Source organism: Drosophila serrata, unplaced genomic scaffold, assembly GCF_035046125.1.
Source record: "Drosophila serrata isolate PLE 108 unplaced genomic scaffold, ASM3504612v1 contig_123, whole genome shotgun sequence".
In the NCBI taxonomy this organism is placed as follows: Eukaryota; Metazoa; Arthropoda; class Insecta; order Diptera; family Drosophilidae; genus Drosophila; species Drosophila serrata.
Genome location: NW_028257021.1, coordinates 443,979 through 458,482, shown reverse-complemented (window position 1 = coordinate 458,482; position 14,504 = coordinate 443,979). Strand labels below are relative to the sequence as shown.

Sequence of the window (14,504 nt, the reverse complement as noted above, 5' to 3'; positions counted from 1 at the left end):
AAATAAAATAAATGTACAAATTTGTAATAAATTCAACCGCGAAATTCGGTATTTTGAGGCACGCCATGTTGCTGTATGCGTATGAGAGAGCTGCTGGCTCTAGAGCCATCACGAAAACATTGCTGTATGCGTGAGAGTGCTGCTGGCTCTAGGCTCTAGAGTCTAGAATATTGGAATTGAATAACCCAATTTTTCGGTAAATTCAGGTGGTATTTTACTCCACTCATCGAAAACCACATTCTTCAACGTATCCTTCGATGTTTTTGTTCGAAGACGAATCCTGCGCTCCAGAAAAACCCACAGATCCTCTATGGGGCTTAAGTCCTGCGACTGAGGCGATGAATGCAGTTGATTTTTGGTATAAAAAAGTAACCATAGCTTCAAAGTCAGCGAAGTATGCTTGGGGTCATTATCCTGTTGCAACCAAAAATCATCTGCCAGACCCAATCTTAATGCGCTTTGGTGCAACTTGTCCTTAAGGACTTTCATATAAGCCTTGTGGTCCATTGTCGAGTCAATAAAGACCAAGTGGCCAACTCTACTTGCTGCCATATACCCCCACACCACCACACTGCCACCACCGTGCTTAACTGTTGGAGCGAGCTTCTGCACATCAAGGACTGTGCCAGGTTTGCGCCACACAAGTTTTCGCCCTTTTATGCCAGATAGGCAAAATTGGCTCTCATCACTAAAAATAATCATTTTCCCAAAGGCTAAAGGCTCTTGGATGAATTTTTTAGCAAAATCCACGCACTCCTATTTATTGACGGGCAATATGAGAGGCTTCTTCGGCGCAGCACAGGCATGAAATTCCTCCTTTTCAAAATTTTGCGGACTGTGTCATCATTTAAATCCTTCTTCTACTTCTCCTTTATATCCTGGCCAATTTTTGCGGCCGTTAACATAGGATTACGCCCACAGCCCATGATTTTTGGTTGCAACAGGATAATGACCCCAAGCATACTTCGCTTAGTTTGCCCGAAAACATGGGTATTTTTTGTTTTTTAATTTTAATTAAAAAAGTTGTGGACGGAAATAAATAAAGACTGGCTATAATTTTTAATAATAGATGTGTCGTTAATTAAAAAAAATTGAAGTCAATATCTTCAATAGAACTATTTTTATTTACATCAAAGTTGCGCGTTAAGTTTGTACGCACACTTTTTCTTGTGAGTGTATAGCATTTACTACAAGCCAATATATCAAGTAGTCGTTTCCCAACATTTTAATTGGAAACAATAAAATAAATAAAGTGCAGGTGGTTTGTATTTAAAATGGTAAGTTAAAATATTTGAGGTTATAGTCCCAACGGACGACGTGCGAAAGAAAATCATCATCAACAAGCGTATTCATTCACAGAACTTAAGCGAAGAAAGACAAAATATAATAAGAGAAAATGCCCTATTGAGACAACGCGTAAGGACACGAAAATCATTGGCATCATACAATTGATTGGGATTCCAATATGATCCCACTGAGAACTACAGTGATGAAATTTAGATATTGGACCAATGACGACTTTATGCCGGTATTGCAATGCGTTAAAGTTCAAAAGAGAAACGGCTAAAACGAAGCCATCTGGTGACGAAACGGAGTTCGACAGGTTTCCTAGTATTATATAAAAATATAATATCCTGCAAGGGTACAAAAATGCAGGTAAGGCTTAAGAATCTGCGAAAGCTAGTAAAGGTATACCGAGCAGCAGTAGCTTAAAACCAGAACGGAATCGGTACGCCGAAGTTTATACACCCTTACAGATAGAACTTCGATGACTAGGAATTTATACAATATAAATGATAAATATTTATATAAATATTAAATATTTATATTTATTTCATTTACCCATACATATTATCTTAAAAGTTTTGCATGCACCATTTTGCAGTTGCTTCTAAATCGTTCGTATTGGACCTATATGATATAGTCGTTCGATTTTCATTATAAATTATAAATTACGGTGGGCAAACATAAATTAATAATTACTTGAACCATAACAGCGATTCGAAGGTGGTCTTTTGAAATAGACGATTTACATCCTTTACAAGAAGCGCGTCCAGTTCTGGCATACTCCGCCATATACGGTAATTCCATATCCATGACTACACTGGCAAATTAGTAAATGAAACTACATGTAAATATGTATTAGATATATTTAAAATACCATCGATTTCTTACATTTCGATTGATCATCAATTCTTATTTTAAGGAATCGATGTATCGTAAACCCTTTACAATATACATATGTTTTACCACTACTAATAGCCTCTTCCCACAGAGATCCATTCTCCACTCATTTGACAATGGTTATTTCACAATGGCACTGCCCCACTAATTAGAGATATCATTATACATTAAACAGTTCCGTACGGTTGTTCACAAGTGCGAGCAAGATGATTCTGAGGCGCTTTTAATGTATGGGCTAATGTACTGACAAGACATTCAACTTTGATGATTGTGCTGATTAAGAACATAAATACATACCTTATTTGGTCAAATACGGCTTAGTTACTGAAAATATTGACGTATGGCGATTCCTAGAAGATTTTCAGCCGAAAAAGGGTTCGATTGATTTTAAAAGTTTTAGAGATAAGAGATAAAATTAATGAAAATTCCGCAAAAGCTATTTCTTTACTCTTTAGAAGAATTTCGGTATGGTGTTGACCATTTACAGAATTCTGTAAATACTTAATGAAGATAAAAAAATGCAATATGCGAACTTTAAAAATTATCTTTGAGCTTATGACCTTTTAAATTGCAAAGCGTTGGACCTACAATTTTTTGTAAATATAATACAAATAAAATATTAAATTGTTAGAAGCTTTTACTGTGCCAAGTAAAAAAAAAGAAAGTCACAAGGGCTTGTCAATAATTCAGTCGATGTTCTTTGCGACCTCGAAGTCTCTGAATAAAGGGAAATAAGCACATTTTATAGGTATAGTTATTTTCAGTTTTTGAAATTTCTGTAATTTACTTATTTCTTCGTTTAGGGAATCCTTTAAATAACTAAATTTAAGAGAACACGAAAACTGGCATGACCACATCACAAAAATGCAAACCAAAAACCGTAATATTTATAAATCTTTTGTAATGGCCTCTTTCCTCAGAGATCCATTTGGCGTTCACCATCTTTTGAACGAATGGTCCGGTTTTTTTATTAGCCAAATATGATGGACTTATTTTGGCTTTATCGTTGGTTATTGTTAAAACTGTAAACTTTATAAGTAATGGTGACTGTAATTAAAGTAGGAATTATTATGTTATTTTTTACAAAATAAAATATATATAATTTATGTTGTTTTAATTATTAATGATTAAATTGCAATTCGGAAGGGTATACAAACACAATAAATTATTGTAAGTAAATTTTCTATTTTAACCCCTGAGCCAAGCGTCTCGATCGCCCCACCACAGCAAAGTCCAACATCAAGCGAGCAAAAAAGAGAAATGTTCGAAGGGGTTTAAAGCTCGTGTCCCTTTCAGATGCGTTATGCATGTATGTTCCGACCGACTCTTAAATATTAAGACGCAGGTTCAATCCATAATTTGATATTTCAGTATGGATGAATATGCTTTCGTATACTAATAATTTCAATGTAAGAATATAACAAATGGGGCAAATGATCTTCGATAATCATCGCTGTTTTTTTTTTGCAACGAAATTTTTTCCTGCATTTTTACTGTACCTCCAAGAATGAATTTAATTATCAGCCGAGCAGAGTTGGCGGCACCATGAATAACCACACTTGGCGCGAAGTGTGAATTTTATGATGAGGCGTGCAGCGACGGCAGCATCATGAATTATACGCATGAATAAAAGCGAATGAGAACTTAGCGTAAACGGTGGGTCCTACTTCCTGAGCGATTTTCCATGAAAAGCACGCTGATGTTCAACTGGGAAGTTTTTAGTTATATATATTTGTATATGTAGATCTGATTGCCCGTCCCTTAACCTAAAGCCCTAGAACGCATAGAGCTTTTTATTTAATTAGTTTAGTAAGAAAAAAAAAAGGGGGGGGGGGGGTGTTACAAAACTCTAGCCTTGTACGGTAGCGTAGCAATCCTTCACACGGGCAATTCACACAAACAAAAACTTCTCATGGTTCCTTCGTTGCTCCTGGGCTTGGTCATTCTCGCGACCGTGGAGCTAAAACCACGTGCCACTTCTCCACACTTTGTCGGCACAAGGATATACATATGCACAGCTGATGGTCCGGTCGCCGTCGAGTTTCCCACACTGGAACATCATGTTCCCGTTCGTTTCGTCAGCTTCTGCAGCCTCCTCTCTTGTCGTGTCCGAATCTACGTAAAAAGCTCTTGAAGCGCTCCTGCTCACTGAGAACTTTTCCCAGGTTAAAGTTCCCCTCTTCATGTTTTTCTTTTACCCAGCCACCAAGCTTTGGAATAATCCGGTGCCCATAGGTCAAAATGAAAACATTGCATGTCCATAAAATTTTCCAAGAGTCTCAAAAATGTCACAGCGTCTTATTGGCGCCCCATATTTATGCAAATCCAACGGGACTTTCTGAAAATAAAACTGAAGTTGTAAATACATTTTCATATACAAAGCACAGCTGAGCGCATCGCGAAAATTTTACAACTAAAGCGAACTTCAACGAGATTAGTTTATCAATTACCTTTTTAAATAAATATTAATAGTTGACTTGTTACTTGTTTTATACATTTTGTGTGGGTTTTATTTATGTTTATGTAACCGAACTGCTTTTTATCTGGGCATTGCCGAGCTAGCACAGGTTGTGCTAGCACATTGGAACTGCCTGTTGGCTGAAGTCATAATTTGTGAAGTCTAGTGTAGTTAGTTTAGGGCGAAGGCGAGAGCGCAATAAAACTCTCTCGCGCTCTTCGCGAATTCGCCTCGCCTTCGCCAACCTTAGATAAGCAAGGCTAAGCATATGAAATATATGATTCGCATGTTAAACTCGAAGCGACGCACCACTCTTTTTTTCGTTCGCCAAAAGTCTGCCACCACAACTCGGTTTTTTTCGTAATTTAATTTTTTAATGTTTCTAATAAACTAATTAGAAAATTCATGGCGCCCCCGGGTGGACTAGACAAAAAAAGGCAACATAATTAAATAATTAATAATAGTGACAGTGACACTATATATATATATATACATATAAATACATAAATATATATAAAATATATAAAAAATAAATAAGTGCAGTTAAACAAGCCAGTGACTAGTGCTTGAGGAATTTGTTGCCCGCGACGCGCTGTGTTAAATAAATTTAATTAAATAATTTAAATAAATTAACCGTGTCGGTCGGGAAAAAACTCTAACTCCAACTACTGCCATCAACGAGGGAGCAAGAAGCACAGGAAAGTGGCAGCTGGAATATTGATATATATATCACCAAGCAGAGGTATTTGTGCAAAAAATTGAAAGCTGGAGTAAAATAAATTTATTGTTTATTGTCTTGTGCTGAAATATTGCACCTCGCTTTCAATTCTTGGCACATACGTATTTATAGTAGAGCAACATTGCATGTATTTATTCAATTATATATATTGTCTAAAACTAACATATACATACATACATAAAATTGAACCGCACTTGGACGCAACATTTATTTATGTTATTTATTGTATTATATTGCAATCACTGTCGCCCCCCCCCTCTCTCGTTAGAACTCGCTTTAATAGTTGGGAAGTTAATCCAAGCTTGCGCACCAATACATAAAGCCTTATATACTAGCAGCTGCAGCGGTGAACTTTTTCGTTTTCGCTTTCGCTTGTGTGCCGGTGTAGTCGTTGTTGTTGTTGGGCTCTTTTAGTTTGGCGCGCTTAGATTAGCGGACCGCCAAGTGACGCGCTACCCTGTTTTTGTCGGGTATACTCTTTTTCGGTCATTTGATTGGCAGACCGCCAAATGACGCGCTACCCTGTTTTTGTCGGGTATACTCTTTTTCGGTCATTTGATTGGCAGACCGCCAAGTGACGCGCTACCCTGTTTTTGTCGGGTATACACTTTTCGGCGTCACTTGCACCCACTATTATTATTGATACTGCGTGACTCGTTTCAATTAAATAAATTATTGTCATCAGAAAAAATATTTAATAAACTTTTCGAACAAAATAAAAATATTAATTTGTAATATTAATTAATTAATTATTAATATTAAATATTTATTAAATTAAAAAGAATATTTATATATATATATATATTTTTATTATTTTTAATTGAGTGTTTATTTGATATTATTTTGATATTATTTATATTAGATTCGAAAGCTATAATTAATACTTTCGTCGTCTTTCTGCTTTAAACAATAATTTTCGGCCATTATTATCATTCTTGGGAAAATTAATTTAATTAATTCGTAAAAATGAGCCATGATACAAAGAATAAATCTCTTCTGGAGGAGTTAAAAAGCAAGCTCCAAAATAGGATCAGAACCATTCGCCGATTAAACGAGCGGCTGGAACAGGGTTCGATTCCGATTTTAGAAGAAGAATTGAAATGTCGACTCGAAAACTTAAATGCTTCAATTAACAAGGCAAATCAAATCCAAGAACAGATAGAAGAAATAGATAGTGGCGATGAATATGGCGACGAGTTGGAAGAACTTAGCATCGTGACCAAGGCAAAATTGATGTCTTTATTATCTGCCATTAAGACAGCAGCCAGCAGCGAAACTCCTGGATCAGCTGCGGCAGCACCAACTCGTGCGCGACTTCCGAATTTGGCATTGCCAAAATTTAGTGGAAATTATTCGGAATTTAAAAATTTTATTAGCCTCTTCGAAACTTTGGTTCATAAAGATGCCAGCATTCCAGTTATCGAAAAATTTAACCATTTGATTTCATGTCTCTCTGGTGAAGCTTTAGGAACAATTAAATCTTACCAAGTCACCGAGAGTAATTACGAAAAGGCGATGGCCAGTTTAAAAAAGGTTTACGATAACGAATGCCTCATCTTTATGAATAATATTTCAACATTGTTTAGTCTTCCAAAAATATCGCATCAATCCGCATCCTCCTTGAGAAATCTTATCGACACTGTTTCGTCGATTTACGGTTCTCTGCTATCGATAGGAGATGATACAAAAATTTCAAACGCAATGTTGATATATTTGGTATTAAATAGAGTCGACCCAGTGACCAAACACAAATGGGAGGAACAGCTCGATTATGAAGCATTGCCACTTTGGTCCGATTGTGAGAAAATGTTAAATCGCCGATACCAGCATTTATCGGCTGAAGAATCAACAAAACCAAAGCTGGAAAAATTACCTTCAAGCAAACCACATAATCGAAGCTCATTTTCGTGTTCCTCCTCCAACAGCAAGCCTCAGCAAACTTGTAGCTATTGCAATGCAGAAGATCATTCACTACAGAATTGCAGCCCGTTTGGGCGTCTCTCTGTAATGCAAAGGTTCGAGTTTGTTAAGTCAGCCTCCTTATGCATCAATTGTCTGCGAAAAGGCCATACTGTGTCAAAATGCAAGGGAAAAAAGTGTAGAGCTTGTGACCGCTCACATCACATTCTGCTCCACAGATACACAGTGCCTGATAAAAGTTTAGCGTTGCCACCCCTTCAAGAGAATATTTCTCCTCCTTTTAACCAAGAGCAGCCTTCCACGTCACATGTTATGCATGCTACGTCATTGGACAGGGTAATCTTGGCTACGTCAATCGTAAGCGTGCGCACCAAAAGCGGCGAATACGTTTTAGCCCGAGCACTTCTGGACTCTGGGTCTCAAACGAATTTCATAACGGAAAAATTAGCGAACCGCTTACAGATTCGTAGAGAGGAGTCGTGTATCAACTTACTTGGTATTGGCGAATCCAATTCTCAAGTCAAGAAAAAGATACACACCGTGGTGAAGTCACGAATCAATGGGAGTGAGTTCTCGTTCGATTTCTGGATTTTAAAATCGATCACCGGTTATCACCCCGATCAATCGGTGAACGTTAGCGATTGGAAGATCCCAAAGAACCTCCCATTAGCAGACCCCTACTTTTACAAGTCTCAAAAAATTGATATGCTAATCGGAGCCGAATCATTTTTCGAATTGCTGGCTGTTGGTCAAATTAAACAAGGTCCTGACTATCCAACTCTTCAAAAGACCCTTCTTGGTTGGGTTGTCTCGGGGAGATATAAATCTGCAGCCCCGAAGCAAGTTGTGAATAGTTTCAGTTGTAGTGAAGAATCGTTAGTGTCGATTGACACCACGCTACAGAAATTTTGGTCACTGGAGGAAATGCCAAATCCAAAGAAAATTCTGTCGCCTGAGCACAAATTATGTGAAGAGTATTACAGGAAGACTACTCAGGTATTGCCATCAGGTCGGTTTGAAGTAAGGCTGCCGTTTAAATCTGACCCTAAGGGGTTAGGCAATTCTTTTGATGTTGCAAAACGGCGGTTTTTGTCGCTTGAGAGAAGGTTGTCTCGAGATCCTGACTTAAAGACCATGTATTTGGAATTTATGGAAGAATATCTCGCCTTAGGTCATATGTCGCCTACAGACAACAAAATTCCTTCCACTCCACATTATGTCATTCCCCATCAATGTGTGTTGAGGCCCCAGAGTACGTCAACAAAGTTGCGCGTTGTTTTCGATGCATCGTGCAAAACATCGACTCAGGTGGCCTTAAATGACATCTTGATGGTGGGACCGACAATCCAAGAAGAGTTGTACTCCACTCTACTCCGCTTCCGGCTGCACAGGTATGCCCTGACTGCCGATGTAAAAAAGATGTATCGCCAAGTGATGGTTAACGAAGCGGATAGGCAGTTTCAACTCATAGTGTGGAGAAGAGACCCCTCTGAATCCTTGAGATTATACAAGCTCAACACCGTTACATATGGTACTGGACCAGCCCCTTTTCTTGCTATTCGGTGTTTAAAAAGGTTGAGTGAATCTGCGAAACTTTTATTCCCTAGAGCTGCCGACGTAATTGGATCCGATTTTTACGTCGATGACATGCTAACTGGTGCTGCATGCGTAGAGGAGCTACGGACAATCAAGTCTGAAGTGTCTCAGGTTCTTCAAACAGCAGGTTTTGAATTGACAAAGTGGTTTTCAAACTCACCTGAGGTCACTGCATCTGAGAGCACAGTTAAGTCGATACCTATCTCGGACTCAGAGTCAACTAAGGCGTTAGGAATATCTTGGTTGCCTAGCGAAGATGCCTTCAAATTTAAAATTGACGATTCTGTCATGGGTCTCCGAGCGACAAAACGGAACATTTTATCGGTGACATCCAAGCTGTTTGACCCCCTCGGCTTATTAAGTCCCATTGTAATAAAAGGAAAGATCCTACTGCAGGAACTGTGGCTTAAGAAGTTAGACTGGGATGAGTCAATTCCGTTGAATTTAGAAACTGCATGGAATATGCTAAAAAACACCTTGTCGCAATTGGATAAGATAGCTATTCCTCGGTTTGTGCATACTGATCCAATGTCACCGGTGCAATTACATGCCTTTGCCGACGCATCCATGAGAGCCTATGGAGCTTGCGTCTATGTTCGTAGCAAATCTGCTGAAGGTTATAAAATATCGTTGTTGACTTCAAAGTCGAAAGTAGCGCCGCTCAAGACAAAAACGCTCCCAAGGCTTGAGTTATGTGCCGCTCACCTTCTCGCAGATCTCTGCCAGAGAATCAAACCGCTAATAAATGTTCCTATCGAGCGAATCGTTTACTGGTCGGATTCGGAAGTCACTCTCCATTGGATCCGATCTCATCCATCGTCGTTGTCGACATTCGTTTCGAGCAGGGTTGCGGAGATTCAAGAATGGTCAGGACAGGCTACATGGCGGCATGTTCCAACGAAGCAGAACCCAGCAGATATAGTGTCTAGAGGTTGTGACGTCGACGAAATTGGACAGTCGATCTGGTTCACGGGGCCTCAATTTCTGAAGGACGAGGAGGAGAACTGGCCCAAAAATGTTCATTTCGAACCGGATGAGGAAGTCTTGCGGCAGGAATCAAGAAAGACTGTGGTCGGACTGACCGCTGCGGTGCAAACTTCCGATTTGCTGGACGTCATCGAGGGATTCTCGTCACACCTGAAACTGCTGAGAGTGTTCGCTTATATGTTCCGCTTTATAAGAAAATGTAAAGACAAGAGTATAGTTTTCGAAAAAACTCTGTCACCGACTGAATATACTGAAGCATTTAATAAGATCGTCGAAATAATTCAGAATCACGAGTATCAAGTAGAAATAGTAAAAATTCGTAAAGGTTCCAAGGTCGGCCCAAGTCTTCAGCGATTGAACCCATTCATCCATGAAGACACCGGCACTTGGTGCAATTTTTCGTTGTTGCGAGTTGGGGGGCGACTAGCAAACGCTCCTATATCCTACGATGCCAAGTTTCCCTTGCTGTTGACGAAACGCTCCCAATTTGTGCAGAGCTACGTCCGGCATCTGCACCACACAAATTTTCATGTCGGTCCTCGAGCACTTGTGAGCATCCTACGACAGCGTATTTGGACCATAAACGCTCAGGAACTCTGCAGTCAGACAGTTCGATCATGTGTGCGCTGTTTTAAATACAAGCCCCGACTGATGACTCAAATTATGGGAAATCTTCCCGCAGAAAGACTCCGTGCTCTCCGCCCATTTGCAATATGTGGCGTTGATTTTTGTGGCCCTGTTTATACGACATTGAAAATACGAGGAAGGCCCCCATATAAGTCCTACATTGCCTTATTTGTTTGTTTTGCGTCCAAGGCGGTTCATTTAGAAATTGTTTCAGACCTAAGTACTGACTCTTTTTTATTGGCTTTTCAAAGGTTTATTGGTCGCCGAGGATGTCCCCAGACCGTGCATTGCGACAACGCGACGAACTTCGTCGGAGCGAGTCGCCACTTCCAGGCTCTTCGCGAGAGGCTCGAGGAGCAGGCGGACGCGATTCGCGAATTCGCATCAAAAAGCGGATGCGAATTTGCGTTCACACCCCCTCGGGCTCCGCACATGGGCGGACTATGGGAGGCAGGTGTGAAAACTGCCAAGCACCTACTCCTACGAGCGGTGGGCGGCGCACTCCTCAACGCAGAAGAGCTGGGGACAGTCCTCGTCGGAATCGAGGCCATAATGAACTCGCGGCCCCTCGGAGCTCTCAGCCAGGACCCAAGCGACGGAGAGGCACTCACTCCAGGACACCTGCTGACAGGCGGGCCCCTCGTCGCAGCACCAGCACTGCGGACCCCGGACCAGGCGGGTCTCAGCTGCTTGCGGCGATGGCGGCTTGTCTCGTCAGCCAAGCAAATGTTTTGGCGGCGATGGTCCCGGGAGTATGTGCTGGGCCTTCAAATACGAGGCAAGTGGCACCACGACCAAGAAAACGTCAAGGAGGGACAGCTCGTCATCGTGGCAGAGGACAACCTGCCGCCTCAACAGTGGCTCCTCGGACGGATCGTCGCGACGCACGCAGGGGAGGACGGCATGGTCAGGGTCGTCGACCTTAGACGGAGCGATGGAGCCATCTTCCGAAGGGCGATCCACAAGCTGGCGCCGCTTCCAGGAGGTTGAAGCCGTGGAGGCGTTCAACGGGGCCGGTGTTGGCTGAAGTCATAATTTGTGAAGTCTAGTGTAGTTAGTTTAGGGCGAAGGCGAGAGCGCAATAAAGCTCTCTCGCGCTCTTCGCGAATTCGCCTCGCCTTCGCCAACCTTAGATAAGCTAGGCTAAGCATATGAAATATATGATTCGCATGTTAAACTCGAAGCGACGCACCACTCTTTTTTTCGTTCGCCAAAAGTCTGCCACCACAACTCGGTTTTTTTCGTAATTTAATTTTTTAATGTTTCTAATAAACTAATTAGAAAATTCACTGCCTTATATCGGATGTCTCGGAGTTCTCATGATACAATTTGTTTATGGGGAAGACAACCAATTTGCCACCCTTGAGCAATTACTACGAACGCATGAATAGGTTGATTATATTTTATTTTCGTTTCACTTCTCTGATCGGAGCTGCAACTACCGATCGAATGCTTGACTTTAACATATATGAACGCTTACAATTTAGATTAGCTTAAAAGATAAGGCGACAGAAGAAAAAGAGAGAGAGAAGTAGATAAGAAAAGAGAAAAGCTAAGAGCGCAGCAGGTGCAGCCATACTCCCATGCGCGCATGATTAGGCGCTAGCGGTCTGCTCCGAACATACTTCCCCCGTTAGAAGAGGTACTGTTTCAACTTCATCGGCATCGTGGGGCAGAACGGCTAGCTTGTCGATTTTGTGGCCTCCAATTGGCCAGCAACTTTTCCGAAATGGGGTCAGCAACGCTTGTGATCCTGCATGCGAATAACTCTTGTAGTTAGAGAGCTGTGGCATTGCTCTTGTAGCCAAGAATGCAGCTGGCTTTCCTATGGCAGAAAGTGTGTCATCATCTGAATGATTAGTAGGATCGTTGACGACGGCAGCTAAGAAAGACTGAGGAGTAGACGCACTCGGCAGCCCTCCAGACACGATCCAACCAAGTTTCGTGTTCTGAAGAGTTGGCAATTGTCCCGTAGCCATTATTTCAAATAGAGGGCAGCACCAATTATAAGATCTATTCGATCTGCTCGATTGCAGTGAGGATCAGCGAGCGATATATTTTCCGGAATTTTCCATGATTCTGCGTTTATATCGAAATGGGGCTGATACTCAGTGATACTATCAGTCACAACCGCGAAGAATGAAGCACGATAGCTTGCATCCCGGGAATGCGCTTGAATGTCGACTGTCCTATCACAATTCAGAGAAGAATCGCCATTTGCATTGCTGCAAACTATGCCCTTTGCGCAAGCAATTGAGACACAGGTGCAACTTTTTCGCTTGGCTAAATCGAAAATGCGGACTCAAATTTACAAATCGAGAGCATTTTGGTAAATAATGATCCCTCTCTTTACAAAACGTACATAGCGGAAGATTTGAGCTACCAACTGAAGCAATGAAGCTATACCTATGCAGGGCTTTTCCCACCTGCCAGCTTGGTGTTTGCGTTACCAAGGCTTGATCCGAATTTTCCATAATCCTACACCTCCCGTATAGGTCGTTGATGGACAAATCCTCTTCCCATTTTTCCCGCGTCCTCTGATCGAGCTTTCGTGCGACGATGTGAATCAGCAATCCGTCCAAGATTTGTTGCGTAGTGGCCAGGGTACGGATTGCTCGCAGATGCGAATTCATGCAATCGCTTAACTCCCGAAGACCCTTCGCTGATCCCTTCTCGACACCTTTTAAAACAAATATTGCCTGTACGTGTGCCTGAAAATGTAGAACTTTATTATCAAATCGATTTTTGAGTAAGTCCAAAGCCTTTCTATAATTGGCATTCGAGGGCTCAAGCGAACGTATGGTCTCTAGAGCCACGCCGCCTAAACTTGACCTTAGATATTGTAATTTTTCAATATCACTTAGCTCTTCATCATTTCCGATGACCGTGCTGAACGTCGCAATAAAATCCGGCCAATCGGAATAGGATCCATGGAACCGAGCTGTCTCCAAAATTGGCAACCGAGGCTTCCTAGATCGGAAGAAAAGATCCGGATGATTGATAATGTCTATGGATGTTGAATTTGCAGCGGTTGCAGCCGGCAATTGAGATTTGCGAAGCGCCGCTAAACCTCGATTTATCTTCGCCTTCACAACCATGAACGTCGTGGAGAATTCAATCCGATGGTCGCTTGCTATCTCCGAAAAGTCCAATTTTTCCAGCAAAGTCTGTGCGGAATCAAAGGCCAGATTTAATGAATTAATCCACTCCAGTAGCGCCAGTAAATCAGCTTCATCAAACTGATCTACAGTCTCCGGGTTTATATAATAATTCATCGAGCTCAATTGCCGCAAAAGGGATTGGGCCTTGGCTCGGTAGAAGTCCACGTCACTTGGCGGCTCATTTTGATGCTGAACCGAGTTTTCTGTGTTAGACATCTTTATTTTCTCACGCGAAAAGAATTAATAAAGGGAAAATGTCTGACCGATTCGGTATATAGGAGCCCGTTTAGTTTTCATCGCGCAAATTTAGAGGTTAATAGCGTCACCGAGATGCAACGGAACCTCGAAAATGTTGTTGTAAATGTTTGCCTCGCAACAGCGGAGTTTTGGCACACGCGCGTCTATGCTATATATGCATAGGTATATATATGATCAATAGGCGCTATTTATGACGCTTAAGCGCGAGCCACCTTTGAATACAATGTTTGGCACAACACAGCTTTTGTTTAACAGCGCGATATAACCGAAAATCAGCGGACGGCTATATGCACTCAGCTTGTTATGTACAAGGTATGTAAGTGAGTTTGCTTGTGTGTTTATGACCAAATGCCAGTAAGCGACAGCGAAGCAAAGCGATTTGTTTAAACAACGAACACCGGGTTGCAGGCTCCGAGCCAAAGAATCAAGTCGGGGTCACCAAAGTGTTTATGGGGAAGACAACCAATTTGCCACCCTTGAGCAATAACTACGAACGCACGAATAGGTCGATTATATGCTGTATTTTATTTTCGTTTCACTTCTCTGGTCTGAGCTGCAACTACCGATTGAATGC

General features: G+C 41.4%; 1 protein-coding gene and 1 pseudogene across 6 annotated transcripts in view; one reads left to right on the top strand and one right to left on the bottom strand.

The window, feature by feature from the left end:
- LOC110182511 (Poly-(ADP-ribose) polymerase) overlaps positions 1-2,179 on the bottom strand; it is a 252,219-nt gene extending 250,040 nt beyond the window's left edge. For 4 of the 6 annotated variants that reach the window (XM_086826003.1, XM_086826005.1, XM_020950560.2 and 1 more), the window contains exon 1: positions 1,984-2,179. In XM_086826003.1, coding sequence (XP_086682129.1) covers positions 1,984-2,097 — 114 coding nt within the window. In that variant the 5' untranslated portion in view covers positions 2,098-2,179. The remainder of the gene's footprint in view (positions 1-1,983) is intronic. The other 2 variants (XM_086826000.1, XM_086826002.1) reach the window with 2 other exon arrangements.
- Positions 2,120-14,504, top strand: part of LOC110182173 (poly [ADP-ribose] polymerase 1 pseudogene) — an 88,160-nt pseudogene continuing 75,775 nt past the window's right edge.